This window comes from Dinoponera quadriceps, unplaced genomic scaffold (genome assembly GCF_001313825.1).
Source record: "Dinoponera quadriceps isolate SergipeBrazil2010 unplaced genomic scaffold, ASM131382v1 scaffold453, whole genome shotgun sequence".
NCBI lineage: Eukaryota > Metazoa > Arthropoda > Insecta > Hymenoptera > Formicidae > Dinoponera > Dinoponera quadriceps.
In genome coordinates this window covers 1,203,552-1,221,606 of record NW_014554678.1, presented here as the reverse complement: position 1 = coordinate 1,221,606, position 18,055 = coordinate 1,203,552, and the positions used below count along the sequence as shown (strand labels likewise).

The 18,055-nt window shown below is 47.3% G+C and overlaps 1 protein-coding gene across 3 annotated transcripts in view; it reads right to left on the bottom strand.

The window, feature by feature from the left end:
• Positions 1-13,114: 13,114 nt before the first annotated feature.
• The window catches only part of LOC106740777 (furin-like protease 2), a 362,212-nt gene continuing 357,271 nt past the window's right edge, over positions 13,115-18,055 (bottom strand). For all 3 annotated transcript variants that reach the window (XM_014612154.1, XM_014612153.1, XM_014612155.1), the window contains 6 exons: positions 17,371-17,619; positions 16,599-17,067; positions 15,475-15,674; positions 15,077-15,358; positions 14,603-14,814; positions 13,115-13,587 (listed from right to left, as the gene is read on the bottom strand). In XM_014612154.1, coding sequence (XP_014467640.1) covers positions 13,480-13,587; positions 14,603-14,814; positions 15,077-15,358; positions 15,475-15,674; positions 16,599-17,067; positions 17,371-17,619 — 1,520 coding nt within the window. In that variant the 3' untranslated portion in view covers positions 13,115-13,479. The remainder of the gene's footprint in view (positions 13,588-14,602; positions 14,815-15,076; positions 15,359-15,474; positions 15,675-16,598; positions 17,068-17,370; positions 17,620-18,055) is intronic.

Below are 18,055 nucleotides of genomic sequence, written 5' to 3'. Positions count from 1 at the left end.
CCCCCCCCCCCCCCCCCGGGGATCGAGCTCGGTTGTTGTCAACCGCTGCTAATTTACGGCCGCGTAATCCCGCTAGATTGGTGGGATTTATCGTCGGGCGGCGCATAAATTCCGCGACGAGCGATTATGCGGACTTATCTTGCCGGCGGCCCGCTGAATTCGCGAGTCGCGAAGCGCCGCTAAACGGGCGCGGTTTTACGCCGGACGCGCGCGATGTTGACGGCTCTATTGCTCCGAACTCCGCGTGATCCCGCTTTAATCCTTATCGAGGGACCGGGGACTGTGCGATCCGCGCGAACGTTGTTATTTCCATAAACAGAGAGGGAACGATCGGGTCCATCCCTCGCCCGCTGTTGCACAGACGCGCCGGAGTCAATAATGTAAATTCGCTCGTTCATTCTTAACCGATGTCTAATGATACGGTGGTAATCGAGGAAAATAATTATATGCATAATAGCCAACGAATCCGTTTAAGAGAAAAAAGATCGTCTCCGGGCGGCAAAAACAAAGAGAGTTGGAAGTGGATGGAGAAGAAAGACGATAACGGAGGTGTAAAAGATACGGCATGCGCGATAACTTGGACTTAAAAAATTGAAGTGTTTATTGAAATTAGAACATGTTGATTCAGCGATGCACAGCGGGATGTGTAAAATAAACAGCTTCCTCCCTCGCAGTAACGATTTGTAACGATTCAGATAAACGAGAGATCGGATTCGCGTAAGAGGTCAGTCAATATTCAACTATCTGAAAGCTCATATATAACTATTGTATATTTTGCCGGTTAAATTTTCGTCCAGGTAAAAATACAGTTAAATATACTATCAACAATGACAGATCAATACCTTGATCCGAAAACACCAAAATAAATCGAAATCACAGAAATCGCGGTATTCTGGCCATCGAAAATATGTTTTTGCGCTTTTATCCGAAGCAATAGTAAACTTCATTTATTACATACCCGCGGAAAATAAATATCCTTCCATTCTTTTTATATTTTTCCCGTACTGCACGTGAACCTGCCCCGATACGGAGGTTACTATTACGTTTATTACGGGAAAAAAAAGATATACAATCCGCGAGATCCTTCTTAGCATAAAAGCACAGAGGAAGGCTGTCTCTGTCATCCTCGTGCAGTCGGTCAGGACGATTAATCGTCCGAAGGTCCAAGAACGAAATTCCGAGAAGAGTCGTCAACCTCCCCTCAGTCCGCTCTTTCTTCCCTCCCCCTTCTATCCCAACATCGCACATTAACAAATTATTTGCAGTCACAATTTGCCCCGCACTCGGCTAATTATAGTCCCGCATATACGCACTTACACCGAATCCACATAGGTAACTACATTGCTTTTTACGTGTTTTAATCGATGAATAACTAAAACGGAACCGAGAGCACGCTACATATACATACACTGTGATCGATAAACATGTAATCATGCTGAGGTGCATTTCCTCTGTTTGCGAATACAAGTAGCGAATACAATCCGCATGTTCCGCGGGCGCTGCGATAATTACAACAACTAACTCTCGCCGTATTGAACTACGACCGCGAATAGCTGAATAATGGAACTATTTTCCGGAAGCGGGGATTATTCTCGCGAATCTATTTACGCCCGGGAACAAGGCGTTTTCGCGTCGCAGCCACCAATTACCGCGAACGAGCGAGCGCGCGCGCTCTGTATATGTCCGTGGAATATAAATCTCGCGGAGATCGCGGCTCTCCGCTCCGCGAAAATAGCGAGCAGATCCTTTTACCGCTGCAAATCCGTCCGGCAGGACGCGCAGACCGTCATTTCCATAACGTTCTTACTTCGAAACGAAAATTCGACGCGCTCCCGCCGAGCTCTTCAGTTTTATTCATACGCGACTCAATTGCATCTCCCTCGTCACGCACAGTGAAGAACATTTTATATTTGTGTTAAAGTCGGCCCTTCTTAGCATTGATTGTATTTTTGACACACCGGTGTGTTAATTTAATATATCGTGTTTATGTTATATTACCATTTTATATTCTGTCGATGTTCAACATGTGTAAGTGTTAAAATAACACATTTCGTACTTCTCAGTGTCGACTAACATATCACGAACATTAATTTCGTGTTAATTTTCGACATTGAAGATTCGTGTTACTCTTCGACATATTCACCTCCAGTTAAATTAACACCAACATTTCTGTGGACTGTTTGGGACACGTTGGATATTAAATTTAACACAAGACTTTTACCGTACGCTTATNCCCCCCCCCCCCCCGTATCCTTCTCGAGGCGTCAGGTGTGGCAAGGGTGATAGATAAAAAAGTTCCACTGATTCGTCCGATGAGGACGAGGGGGCACGAAGAAGCGCGGACGGACGCAGGGAGGAGAACCCGGCGATATCCTTGTCTAATAACATCGTTAGGTGTACACGTCAAATTAACAACGAGAGGGGAACAAGTTCCCGGCGTGTACCTCCGAAAGTACACCGTGGAGCACGCCGGCACGGCGACGTGCTCCATGAATATGGTAATTCCTCTCGCGGCAACCACGGCGCCGGCGACGACGTCCACCGTTAATACCCTATCTCGGGGTGGGCCCGCGGTATGTGGGCGAGTGGGGAGCGGGGGTGCGGCTGGCCGAAACGAGATAATCGGCCGTCCGATGTCGTATCGCGAATTTCGAAGCTCGGCCGTTCCCCACCCTCCGTCCCTCTCGAATTGGCCGGATTTCCCGATTCCGCCGCGGAAATCGGCGCCCGCGCCACTTCGCCAGCCGCTCGATCCCGCCGTCCGTTCGAGGAAGCAATCGCTGTTGCGAAACAACTCGCTATCTAAATCACCGGCTCCGCCGTCGCCCTCGCGTGAGACACACAGAGGGAAAGAGGGAGAAGTGCAGTTTATTTAGGTGTCCTGGGACTTGGTTCCATCGAGCACTAAATATGTGTGTACGGAAAGATGGGGGTAGTCAAAGTGAGGTGAAATCAGAATCGATATTAACGTAGAGCGAGAAAGAGAGGAAGGGGGGGGGAGGGGGGATGGGAGTCGAAAGCTCATTTAACGAGCATGCAATTACACACCCGCCTCGCCCACCAGCGAGCGTGTTCGCCGCACGGGAAACTTCTCGGATCGCTCAGCCTGATAACATATCTTAACCCTTGTCCTAAACCGAAAGCAGGGCACGGTGCATGGGGGACGGGAGATGGAAACCGAGGGTGCTTTTCTTTTTTTTAGAAACTTCGTCCGGAGGGAGGGCAAGAGTGAGAGCGAGATTCGGAGGGTCGATTTCGCGTCACGATTTTAGCGCGCGTCGAAACGGCTTTTCTCCCGCGTAGGAAACAACGACGCGCGTTTGTCCGATAATAAATTAATAATAATATTCCCCTCCCCTCTCTCTTGTGACGGACACGCGCGCGCGCGCGCGCAAAAAACGGATTTCGAAATAATAATTTGACAAATTGGTCGATTGGTCCCATTCCTTCGTAATCAATTTGCGGAATGATATTTGTTAATTGGCTGATGATACGTAGCATCGCCGGGTGGAATTCGCGGCGGGCAAAAACTCCAAGAGGGCAATTCGCCGGGGCGAATTAATTCGCTGATAAATTCCTATTTTCCGTCGAATGTAACAAATAGTATCGTTATTAACCGATTATTTTCGAGCAGTGTCGAGGACGCCGGGCGATTCAATAAACGTCACGCGGGAGGAGCCATAAAGTACAGCCGTGCGACGGTTTATACGACGCATCCTGCGCTTCTATTCGAATTATCGCGTCGGATCTGCCGAGTGAGTTCTCGTAATGAGATAAAAAATTGCCACGCCCAAATTAAGCCACGATCGTTACCAGCATCACGTGTGCGTGACAGCAAAAATTTCTTTTCTACGCCTACGTTATTAAATTTTGTTTGCACAATAACGTAAAAAAGAAGGGTTCTCCAAATAAACTTTGATAGCGAGCGTGTTAAGCGACGTTCGCGCTGGCGCCGATTCGAGATACGTGTGCCATTCGCGAAATAGACCATCGCTACTCGCTGATATAAACTTTCTCTGAAGCCTCTAATTAAGGCACGAAATTAAGGTCCGCATCAATAATCGCTATTTCAAATCTGTCTCGTGTGAGATATTCGGATCTGAATTCGGAGCTGAATGTGAATTTTTTAGATGAATCATTTATTATATACAGACTGATACTGATATGTCAGATATCGAAGAAATTATATCGAAGAAACGTCTTACGTTAATTTTCAGATATTTCGTAATTAGCGAAATGAGTCGCTATGAGTAGTATCTGAACATGAAGACAATCTTAAATATAAGATTCGATTATGAATATTACCGAGACTACGACCTCGACTACGAATACATAGAAAGAGAGAGAGGGAGAGAGAGTGTGTGTGTCATATACATCACATAAGTCAACTGCAAGATTCAGATTTAACTTTAAGTTCAAATCTGTCGCGACTCTTTGCACTTTACGGGGAATTATGTTATTTACCTCTCAGCCTCAGTAAACGCACAACTCTGATGAAATATTAAAGGCGGCTGAATTAATAATTGGGGAGAAATTTTAATATTTATATATTCATTATGTACATATTCATTGATTTTACACATACGTATTAATTATATATATATATATATATATATCCGACATGAAGCGGGAAAGGGGAGGAGAGAGCCATGTCTTTCGGGAGCAAATGGACGAACGATCACGTTATCGTCGATGCAGTTATTAATGACACTTCAACCGCTTTTAGCCGGTAACTTCTTTCGCGCGAATTCCAGCTTACTCCTTTATCTCGTCCGCGTCTGTCAGCGCTCGAGGGCATTTATTTCCTCTACTCGAGCCTTTCCAAGTTGCAACATCTGTTGCAACACTATCTCCCTCCCCCTCCGTCGTCATCGTCGTCGTCGGATATTATCCCGGCAAACGGTAGAATCGCGAGAAAGGAGGGAATCGCCGTACGATACTGCGGATGGCGGCAGCTCCAAAGCGGAATCCGGCCCAGCTGAGTGTTCGGTCGGACATGACACACGACGTCCGCCGGACGTGTGCGCGTTCGTAACGAAAGAAGGAAAATTGTAATCACGGGAAATGGGTGAAACAGCGTATCACCCGTACGAGCAAAGCGAGGCGGCGGACGACAAGGAGGGGGAGTTGATCGTGGGATGACGTGGCATTTCCACGTTTTCGCGGTAAGCGAAAATATCACCGCTGCCGTGTCCTCGTTGCTTTGATCAGAGGCTTCCCCGGGAGCGCGAGCTCGATGATAGCTGTTTCTTTCAGGGCCGCCTTTGACTTCCCTTTGCCTTCCTACTTGGAGTTTCCGCTCGCAATGAAAAATCGACCACTCGAGATAGCAGACGATATCAAGATAATTAAACTCCGAGCCGTGCGCGCGTTGGTGTCCAATGAACCGCGGTGGCCTCTCGTCCCGCGCAGATCTTATCGTGGCCTTTATTGAAAAGGGTGGGAAAAACGCGTCATGGGTTGCCTTCCAGCAAGGAACACAAATCGACGCAAATCTAGTTGTACCATCGTTTGTCCTTATTTCCGTATTTGGTAAAGAAAAGGATAACAGATGACATAACTAGACTTCTCACTTCGCAAATGCCATTACAGCGTCAACGGAAAATGTTAAAAAATTATATCACATTTTTCTCAAGAATCAAAAAGGAATTTTTGAGACGACGAGCGTTTTATATGCAGCAGTTCGTGAGGAGGTGAAGAAATACTGGAACGCCGCGTTGCACCACCGTGAGTTCCTGGGATAAACGTTCGCGTATCAGGCAGGTGTGAATTTTTAAGGCCTCATTGGAAAGGTGGGAAGCGGAGAGGAGAGCGTGCGTTACCGATAAACACTATGATGCAGGTACGTGCGGCGGATTCGCCCGCTGCGAATTTACGATATCCGCTTACCGGCGGGCCGTCGCACGGGCGCTGATAAAAGACACGGACCGCGAATTATCACCGGCGAATTTACGGCGTTATCCCGTTATCTCGATCGGCGTGGCCGAAACGTGTGTACGTGTCACCGGGCCGGAAATGGCCAACGTACACGCCGCCGCTGACGCCGTCGCCGACGGCAACCGATGTTCGGCTATTCCGCGTTACGTAACGAGTTCGGGACGAGACGTTATCCCGGCTTTATGGCACCGTGGACCCGGCTAGTCGATTCTCGTCCATCTCGCCGGAAACGAGAGACGGTTTTATGATTTATCCCTGTATTAGTAGGGGGTGAGCGGAGCGGGAGGCGGGGTATACGAGCGGGTCGTTCCGATCGACGAGGAAGAATGGCCGGTCGAATTACGGCGAAATAACGGACGAACGATGGAACGTCCCAAGAGTTTGGAGTAACAACATGCTTATGGCGGGAAGCTCTAAAAGCGAGCGGACCGGAAAAAGCTGTAATAATATCTCGCGGCAAACTGCCGGACTAACGAGATCGGACGCGCTCGTGGAAAAGGCTGGGCGATGAGAAGAGGGAAGTGTCGATTCCTGCACGAACGAGGCGACGTTCTCTCGCGTTTTGCACGAGGTGATGTATGGAAGAGGTAAGATCCTTCATTGAATCTTTGCATTTCGTACGCCTGCTCTTGGTTGGCCAGACTGAGGAACTGTTAATTGAGCGTTTTCATTATTTACCTTCAGATGGCGATACATACAAAGGAGCTGTGAGAGGATCTTGTGAAAGTTACATATATTCCTGAAAGTATATTTCTTTTTTATATTTTACACTAAGAATATGTGAAAAAGTTCATCACGAGATAGCTGATATCCCGAGTTTAAATTAATACAAGTGCAGAATAATTCATTTTCGTGAAACCCGCATCGACGTAACTTTAGGCGAGATATTAATTACGAAAGTCACAATAGTTCGATGGAAAAGTACAGCGTCCCCGAGTATATGGGATCGAGGTAACCGTAGGAAGGATCCCTGTTTAAAGGCGAAATAACTAATATTTCTGCGAAATCCGTGTCGACGTGGCTTTACGCATTGCTGAGATATTAATTGTAAAAGTTGCAATAGCTTAATGGGAAAATGTAGCGTCATGTCACCGAGTATATGGAATCGAAGTATCTGTGGTAGAATCCGATCTAGAAGCAAAATAACGAATATTTTCGTGAAACCTGCATCGCGACGCCGGTTTTACGCGTTGCCGCGATATTAATTGTGAAAGTTACAATAGTTTGATGAAAAAATGTTGCATCACATCACCAAGTATACGGAATCGAAATATCTGTGGCGGGATCCGGGGACATAGTGGTAAAATAACTAATATTTTCGTGAAACCTGCATCGACATAACTTCACGCGTTGCTGAGATATTCGTTACGAAAATTACAAAATTAATTCGATGAAGAACTGCAGCATCACATAGTATATGGGATCGAAACAACCATGAAAAGGATCCGATCTGGAGGTAAAATAATTAATATTTTCATGGAACCTACGTCGACGTGGCTTTACACGTTGTCGAGATATTAAAAGTAATAATAGTTCAATGAAAAAATGTATATATCCGTCATCGAATATATGGAATCGAAATACCCGTGGCAGGATTCGGTCTAGAGGCAAACTAATTAATTTTTATGAAGTCCGCATCGACGTGGTTTTACACGTTGCCGAGATATTAATTAAGAAATTTCGCGGAACAAGTGTGTGAAAGCCCGCGTGGTCGAGCACGTGTTCAGCCGTCTGCGCAAGCGCAGCACGTGCATGAATGAGTGGGCCGTGCGGTAACGTGATAATAGGATAGGTCCGAACTTTATAGCGTATTGTTGTTGCACGTTTCCACTTCCTCTCCAACCTACCGTGAGCGAGCAAGTGCCATTGACTTCGTCGAACTAGCGATGAGCGATCTGTAGAGCGTGGCTCGATACGTCGATATCTTCGTTTCTAGCTATCGTAAAGATTTCGGCCGTCGAGTTAATCACAAATACTCAGTCGCAGTCCTTCCTCTGAAATCCTCGCCCTTTCTTCAAAATCGACGCGAGCTTGAAGAGAAAAGCAGGGTCGGCGCGGTTCTTCTTATATTACTCGCACACAGATCGGCGAACGAGCGAAGCGGGATCCGTGCGCGCACGTTCCCTGTCTGGTTACTCGCTGGAGTCAGAATTACGAGGGACGATATTGGGGAGGACGAAGGGATGCGACGACATTCGGTGCCGGCCGGGTATGAAGTTTCTTGCGGCGGAAGTTTTTACGGGGGTTCCTTTCTTTCCGCGGCGCGCCGTATGGCCGCGCTTTGACGCCGCGGATAAATGCGATCTCTCATCTCTTCTGGCGCGCGCGAGACCATAAAAGGACTAAGAGCCGAGTCGGGCGAATCCCCTTTACCGGCGTTTCTTCCTTTTCTCGTTGTCCGCTCGCCGTGCATGCGACTTTCCGTTAGTTCTCGTGTAAAGTTTCTTGTCGTTTCGGAGACGCCCCGCGTGCCATTAGCGTATCCGGCCGCGCTGCGGCACAGCTCCGCGATCGCATTCGTCGAAATGCGCACTGCCCGCTTTATAGCCGCGATAACGGATTACAGGTAGGACGGATTACGACCCCCGCCCCTCGTTTTTGCCGCGTATCCGCCGAAGCTCGGACGAGCTTTTTATTCGGCCGGGCGGGCGGAGAATCGCGCCGTGAAAATCGTAACCGCCGGAATATTACCGCCGTATCGGAAGATGTAAGTTTCCGCCGATCAGTTTTTATGTGCGCACCCAGGTGCCACGGTAGATCACGGTAACGTCGAAGCGACGAGAATGTGACCGTAAAAACTCACTTTCCGGCCGTTTTTCTCGCCATCTTCGCGTGATCGTGATTTTCCGCCTGGCCACGAGACGCGAGTAAATCGGCCATCAGCGCCATCGAATCACGTTGTTCGCTGACGTTCCCTTAAGATACTGCCCAAGCCGAAATTTTGATGCTGCTTTTACGCTCCTGAGGATAGTTTGCGCCTAGTTGAATGGTTTATAGATCAATAAAAAATTAATATAAAATTTAAAAACTATTAACTTAATTTGCAAATCAATTCACTGAATACAAACGTAAAATGGCTCTAAATTTAAGAAGGTTTCTAAATTTGAGACTTAACATGGGGCCAAAATCTCGACGACTCAGCTGGTTACGTCACAAGCGGCCCCACTGTTTTACTCCCCCCGAAACGCGCGCGATATGCGCGATCGTAGCCACCGCAAGGAACCATTAATTCCCGAAGTCCGAAGGGATCAGCGGGCGATTCCTTTCGAGCGAAAGGATAGAGCCTTTGGCGATCCCTTGTTTATTCTTCGACGCTGCGGTGCGGGTCTGCGGCCCGAGGCGTCACATCGATCTTGCCTTTTACTTGCCGCCGGCAAGCAAGCCACGTGCAACACCTTTGACCCCCATCGAACCAGCCCCGTCGCCTGGCCGCTTTTATTTTACCGCGCTGCCCACCGCTTACACACCGGAAAGCTTATTTATTTCCTGCCTCCGGACGTGCGGCTCGTATATAGTTTCGCATTCGTCTGTTTCCGCGAGAGCGCACAGAATAACAGCGCAATGGACAACGGGTGATTTGGAGCGGCGGAGAAAGGTCAACTTTGATTAAAGCCGCATCCGACCGCTCGCCTGTTCTCTTTTTCTCTCTCGCGCGCACACGCGGATTTCGGCAATATCCCCGGGGAAAAAAGGGGGAACGTGCGTCGACCGCACACACGCGTCCCCTACGGTTTTCCCTTTGGGAAAACGGTGGTCTTACGGAGCGACGTAAAAGTCGTATGATCTCGTAAAAGCTTTATTTCGCGAATCATGAACGAATAGGTCGTCCGGGAGGGAGTAATTGATTCGCTTTTGATGTACCGACCTCGCGGAGATGGATACACATTGTCGGGAGGCAAGGGAATGGGATAAAAAAAAGAGGGAAAGAGAGAGAGAGAGAGGGTTGCAAAGTTATTCGAGCTTATTTCCGGATATCTTGTATGCGGCATTGGTGTTTGCAAATTCAACGGGATTTATCATTTATGAACGCGATATCATCGATCGCACGATGAGAGTCCTCTTTTATTTAAAGGGACTATCATTTATTAAAGACACCTCTCTGACCACAGGCTGATTTCTCTCCCTTATGCGACATACTTACTCGAACACGAGAATGAGATCTCGACGACACCGTGGTGATATCGAAAAGAGACAGAGAGAGAGAAAGAGAGGAAGAGAGAGAGGGAAAGAGAGAAAGAACGGAATAAGCGAAGGCTGTCCAATGGAAAACGATAATCCACCGTAATGAAATTGGAATTCGAATCGTCGTCTTTTTACGCGACGTGGCTGTCGCTACTCGTCGTCAATTATATCAAGCTGCGGATGTAATATATATGAGAGAGTGGATCGAAGTGGGCAAATAGAACGTCGGTGTGGATGCTGACGATTCACTCCCGCGTCACTCACTCACCGCATTCATTCACTCACTCCGTTCGTTCGCTCGCAGTTCCACCAATCCGCACGGGAGAAGTAAGACAATCGGCCGAAATGTAATTTCTAACAACCCGGAGTCACCAGCTGCTGACGTGCCGTTTCTCGTCGCGTGACACGGCGATTTAGCAGTTCCCGTATCCTAATTAAGAACTCCATTTCGCGATTCTTATTCCCGATAGAGTTCAACAACGGGGTCGACGTGCCCCGACAGCAGTTACTCGCAATTGAAACTGGCCGGCTGACACGTAGCGGCGGCGACGGTGGAGACGGCGGTCGAACTGAAATGAGGGAAGGGCGAATTCGTTCGTATGCACGAAGTTGAATTGCCCGATTACGAGAGAAGAAGAGAGAGAAAGAGAGAGAGAGGAAGAGGGACGTTTTTCCACGACGCTCGAACGGTGATCACGTCGCTCCTTGACGTCGTCCCCGTCGAGAGTGCGCAGTCGCACGACTGCGACGTGATACGAATTGATCCTTAATGTTTCATTAAGTAATGGCCCCGAGAGTTCGGTTACCGTTGGATATACTTCTCGACTTCCACGCTCGGTTTGCCAGCCTTTCTCTCGCGCGCGCGCATCGCCGTAATTAAAGTCAATATTGTAGCTGTACTTACCTGGGATGATAACCCGAAAGTGGTTCCGCGATGGAACGTCTGGAGAAGAGAAAGAAAGAACGAAAGAAAGAAAGAAAGAAAGAAAGAGAGAGAGAGAGAGAGAGAGAGAGACCAGCGAAGGCCGAATCGTGACATGGGGAGAAAGGGGGATACTCGCTAAAAATCTACCACTCGCGCGTTTTTGTTTTCTCTCTCTTGTACATGCCTGTGTGTACATATATGTATATATTTATAATCGCGGTCATCATAAAAGTACAATAATAGCTTTATATCAAATTACGAGGAAAAAGTCAATATTCACACGAGTAGGCGTGGGCGATGGCTTTTTCGAGAGTATCGATTCGCTGCGGATCGTTGCGTGTGAGATTTTTTTTTTACAGTTCTTTCTTTTTCTTTTGTTTTGTGTAAGTTTTTCTTTAATCGTTCGTCCCTTCTGCGGTTTGTTTCCTCTTTTTTTTTTTGTCACGCTCCTGNTTTTTCTTCCCCCCCCCCCTCTCTGTTCTCATGCGATCTCAGGAACGAAAACGCGAGGGGAAGAACGGACGCGGGCGATTGACAAGAAGACAACAGTAAGAATAACGCGGAAAGTGGGCTATTAAACAAAACATCGTTGTAGACAATGAAATAATAACAACAAACAGTTTATAAAAACGCAAAGTGGCCGCTGCGCGGGCGCACGCGTTGGGTCGCGGGAGGTGGACTGGAATGACGACTGACGTCGCGCGTCGGACAACTGGACGATCGCAGTGGCAACGAGAGTAAGAGTCCTGTTGGTTCTTTCGTGCGGTGCGGATTGTGTCGATTAGTCGAGAGGCAGCCACGAGAGGGGGCGGGAGAACGAAGCTTTCACGCGCTCACGATGACCCGGTTTTCTATCCCCCACTTCCTCTCCATCATCTTCTCCTCTTCTTCCCCTGCTCTTNCCCCCCCCCCCCCCCTTATCAATCTCTGCGCTTCGTCCTCCTCCCCGCTCGTCATCTCGCGATCCGTGTCTTTCGCCTCCCCTTCCTGATCCTCGCGATTACTCCCCCTTTTCGTTTTTCGCGCTCACTTGTTACTATAATCCTTTGTACAAATATATAACATTCATAATTCACGATTAACGATTACGATTACGTGGTCCGTGGTTCAGCCTAATGTACGGAGGCCACTTCACGTGCATCTCCCTTCACCCGCGTGCCGCTGAAGCGCGCTGGCTGGGGTGTCGGTGGTATACAGCCTTGCTGTTGTCGTCGAGGAGAGGTGAAGAAAGAGAGACGCGCCTTCGTCTCCTCCCAAGAACTCCACGGTCGTCGATCGCGTCAAGAACAGGTGTTGCGCGAAGGAGATAGATACGTCGATACGTAGATAGGCATTGGATACAATTGGATACAATTGGAGGACACTGTCGAAGAGCGAAGTGGCGGACCGCTCAGCCGGCTTGTCGCAACGGAGCTACATTCGCGCAGCTTGCTCGCATTGTTACCCGTCGCCAGGCCGAAGTTGCTCTACTTGTTGTTCTTGTTGTTGTTATTGTTGTTCGCTGTTCGGGGTTATCCGTTTTGTGCGCGACGTTAGTTGCTCGACGGGACAATCGACAGAGTCTNATCACACGTCCAACGCGCGCAATATCGCCGAAGCGCCCTCGACGCGCCCGCGTCAATTTTATCTCTTTCCACTCCGTATTAATTAAACTTAATTCAATCTTCTTCGCCTGAGAAAAAGAGAGAGAAGGGGAGGGAGGGAGGAAGAGAGAGAGAGAGAGAGAGAGAAAGAGAGAGGCGTCGGAGGGGGAACGCGAAAGGGTGTGGGATCAAGGGCGTCACTAATCAGGCACTTTATAATGTCCTTCACCCTTTCTCTCCGTGTTTCATCGCCGTCCGTCCGGCATCGGAAGTGTCTCGGTACATGACGCGCGACGACGACGGCAGTGATGACGACGACGACATCGGCGACGCACTCGACAACGATGACGGGCAAAAAGTATATCTCTAGCTGTATAGAACATACGTCGTACACTCGCGCATTCAACAATTTGTCATTTTTCCTGGCGCTCGCTCTCTTTCTCACTCACTCTCACTCTCACACACTCTCTTTCTCTCTCTCTCTCTCTCTCTCCCTTTTTTTTCTTTTTTATTCGCATACATCACTCTACGGAGTTCTTCTACTATCACGTTTTCGATGAATCCACCTTCGCGTTTTCTCCTCTCGCCACAGCGCTTTACCCTCATCCTCTTTCTACTCCTCTCCTTCTCCGTGCGTGTCTTCTCATTGTTTTCCCCTCATCGCGTCACGCGATCTCTTACATCCCATCACGGCCCGTTATCTCCTGAGCGGCTGATCCCCGAACCTCGCCGGCGCGAAAGCACGTAACTTCTGACTCGCGGAACCAATCACAATCGAGACTCGTCGATCTTGCTGCGACTCCTTGACGAGAGGAGAGGTCCTGTCATTGGCTACGTCGCTGTTAACGAGGTCTAGGTCATCAGTTCTGTCGTGTCGTCGACGTCCGCGTCGTCGGGCGGCTCCACTCTCACGGCGAGCTGCGTGTAGCCCAGATTAGCCTCTCTCCTGCCGGACCAGGCCTGCGGAACAGAGCGGTGACATACGCGCGTTTACCTTCCCTTGTTTTGACAAGGGATGTTTTCCCGTCGGGGACTGTATACAACTGAAATTCTCCGAACAAGATAATAATAATAATAATAATCCATATTAACGGAAACACTCCGGTATATACACGGGAAAGTAAAAATCACACGTGGGAAGGCAGGAAAAGCAACAGAATGAGAAAAAATATGATTAAAAATGAACATAATATATAGTGAGATATGGCAAAAAGTAAAAAAATGCGACAAAAATATCGCGACACAAAAATTACGTGGCAGAAAAAATATTACAAAAAATAGACAAAAAGTTCACCCGGCGAATAAAAATAATGGTACATACCCGTGAAATATTTGCACGATTTGGGGACACGGAATAATTTTTAAAATAAACTTTATTCATTTTTTAGCAGACATTGTATATATATATATATATATATATATATATATATATATATATATATATATATATATATATATATATATATATATATATATATATATATATATATATATATATATATATATATATATATATATATATATATATATATATATATATATATATATATATATATATATATATATATATATATATATATATATATATATATATATATATATATATATATATATATATATATATATATATATATATATATATATATATATATATATATATATATATATATATATATATATATATATATATATATATATATATATATATATATATATATATATATATATATATATATATATATATATATATATATATATATATATATATATATATATATATATATATATATATATATATATATATATATATATATATATATATATATATATATATATATATATATATATATATATATATATATATATATATATATATATATATATATATATATATATATATATATATATATATATATATATATATATATATATATATATATATATATATATATATATATATATATCGATTACTCACCTGTAGAGCGATGAATATCGTCGCGAATAACGCGATCGACGCGAGGCAGATGGCGACCGCCATGGTTGTGGCCGCTGTCACAGCTAATGTAGCTGAATCATTGTTACTATTCGTCCTCCCGTTGTCGTATGCCTCAGAGACCGCCGAGTCGGTCAAGAACTCTGTGCCCGGTACTCTCCTCTTGCCAGCTGGCGAGCTGTTTCTGCAGCCGCCTGCGAACATCGCAAAGACACGTTTTATAACGCGACACTTCGACGCATTTACAGCGGGCCATAATAAGCGATTAACGGCGCTTGTAATCACGTCGAAACGAGCGAATAGGTGAATCTTCTCGATTGGAACGGAAAGTCACGACGAGCCGTCCGGAATGACATCGAAAAGGCGATAGAATGACTGTAAAAATTCACTTTTCCATCACGATTTATTTTCTCCCGCCATTTTCACGTTATCGCGACCTTCAGTCTGGGCTCTTACCGGTTTCCGGGTCGCAGAGACAACACTCCTCAGCCTGGGGCCCCTTCTCATTGCCTGTGCAGCACGGCACGCACTGGTTGTTCAACTTGTCCAAGTGCAAGGGCGGCGAGCACGCGGAGCAGCTGAACTTGCCGGGGCCAGTGCACCTTCGGCAGTCGGAGTGGCAGCTCTTGCAGAGTTGGGTCAGAGGGTCATAGTACTGCGCGCCCAAGCACTCCATGCACAGGCCGCCTTCCAGCATCGAGTGCGGCGGGCAGGAAGTGCATTCTAGTGGGCCTTCGCCTGGAACATACGTCTCTACGTAGCGCATTCTCCCGTTTGAATGGTATCCGGAGAAGCGTGAATTCGGCCAATCGAACAGCCCCTTCTCGCTCGACGGCGATCGCGATCTGCGTTACCTTTGCACGTGCGGCAATAGTGGTGACACTTCTGACAGCCGTAATTGGACTTGAAGAATCCTTCCGGGCATTCCGGATGGCATTCGCCGGCTGCCAGCTGCCAACCGCTCGGACAAGTGACGCACTGGTCCCTGCGTGGTCCCGAACACGTTTTACACGACAAGTAACACTTGGCGCACTGACCTCTGTCGCTGTAATAACTGAAACCGAGGAGGTACTCTCAAAAAGAATACACAGGCCGTCCGAAACCTTTCGGCCAATCGCACGTGCGAAGGTAGAACGGGTTAAACACTGAGCAGATAAGTCCTCTATGATTCTGCAAACAAGGCAAAATTTCTTTTCCATACATAGCCAGTTTCAACAATTAATAATTCGAAATTTTGCCTGGATGCGGTTGTTTGCAAAATACAGAAGGCGGGACTAATGCAAAATGCAAGGTTTCGTCGGTTTGACCCGTTCTATTTTTACACGAACGATTGGCCGAAAAGTTTCGGACATTCTGTATATCGAGGTACGAAAGGTCCCGTTTTTTCAACAATTTTACCCAGAATTTCCACGAGCACGGGGATCGTGCAGTCACCGGAGCGACGACAGATCATCGGAGAAAATGGCGAATACTTAGGCGGGGTCTATAGTGCGGTCGCAGGATCATCGCAGTCGCTCGAGTCGATTTCTAATTGCAATGACCGATTGGTCGTAGTCGCTGGAATTGGAAGCGGACCGATTCGAGCGACTGCACGGCCCTACGACCGAATTGTATATGGACGAGCTATTAATTTATAGAATTATCTTAAGATAAATAAATATAATATAATACGTAGATTTCGATTAAAGAACGGGATGAATTTTGTATCGATCGAGAGTACCGAACCTTATTCATTTTCGTTTCCGAGAAGCAAACTTTGGTTCTTACAACTAAAACATTTGCTTGTCCATTCAAACAAAAATTCGGTTTGACTCAACTAAGTGGGTTTTCTCGGTGTACAATTTCCCGTGCATTAGCCCTTACTGGCCCGTAATTTTCTTTATCTGATTGAATATTAAACGGAGCCTTGACTTTCCTTCTGGAATTTTATTCTCGTCACGCGACGACGACGACGGCGAGGTACCCCGGTTTTCCTTACCCTTGCGCGCAAGAAGACCTGCACTCCCCGCTCTGCAGCTGCAGCCCGTCTTGGCAGGCGGTGCAGTTGAGACGGGAGACGCAGCTCTTGCAAGTGTGCAGGCACGGCACGCAGACCGGCCGCGAGGGTTGCACCACCGAGTAGTAGCCGTCGTCGCACTGGGATACGCAGCGTTTGCCCTGGAGGAGCGTCGGGTTCGGGCAGGATATGCATTCGTCATCCGTCGGGCCGGAGCAGGTCTCGCAAGACGAGTGGCAGGGCTTGCACTGGCCGTCCTCGTAGTACTGGTTGGAGTTGCAGTTGCTGCGGTTCTCAGGCGCGCACAGGCCCTTCTTGTTCAGGCTCCAGCCCTCGACGCAGCTGGTGCAGCTCAGCGTGGCGCAGGTCGCGCAACCGGGCGGACACGCAACGCATTCCCGCCGCTTCTTGTCGGCGCTGTAGCCGGCCGGGCACGACGCGTGACACGTGCCTGCGACATTCCAAGCCACGGGGCACCGTGTATTGATAGGTTACACGCTATACCAATCACGCTTAACCCTTTATAATATACGGCAAACATCATCCTACTGATCCCACAACTTAGAAAAACGGGAAAAAAACACTCAGACGAAAAGAGACAAAACAAAACATAAGAGTCTGTGTAATATTTAGGAAAGAACAATTTCGAACAAATAAAGGCTACTCACAAGATCTCATATATTAATGATGAGCAAGTACAGTCCCTTGTTCGTTCGGAGAAAGCGAGGCCGCGAAACGAATCGGAGTTACTCACCGTTCAGAGCGAACAGCCCGGACCGGCAGACGATGCACTGATTGTCGGCAGTGCCGTTGCAGGTCTCGCAGGTGGAATGGCAGGGCGCGCAATTGTAGTCCTGCGTCTCGTACGTGTAAGCAGGACACGCGGCGTAACACTTGTTCTCGTGCATTACCAAGTGATGCTCGCAGCTGGTGCACTTGTCCGGCCGATCCTGGCAGCTGGCGCAGTTCGCCTCGCAGGGCACGCACGTGCTGTTCTCGGTATCTGCGCGAAAAGATACGAGTCGTGCGTGCGTCGCCTCACACTAGCTAGATCTCGATTTCCAGGCGGAAGCGTATTTCAATGGGGAGGGGAGGGGGAGAACTGGGTGGTAGTCATTGGACTACGTGCGTACTGGAATGAGCACGCTTTTGTCTTCGAGCGATCAGAGCTGTGCGAGAGAGGCAGTTAAACGGGTACTGTCCTCGTCTAATTACCCGGCGAGAAATGAACATCGAATCGACATCAAATCAACGTCGAATCGATCGGAATTACATCGAATCGTCGATTTGACGTTCTTTCGGTGAATCATTTCTCGCTGGGTATGCGTAACTATCACGTATTCCGATGTGCTATCCACTCCGACAACACTTATCTTCATATTCTATTTTCCACACATAGAAATCTGATTTCCTCGAGGGATGATAGAATGGTGGTTTTC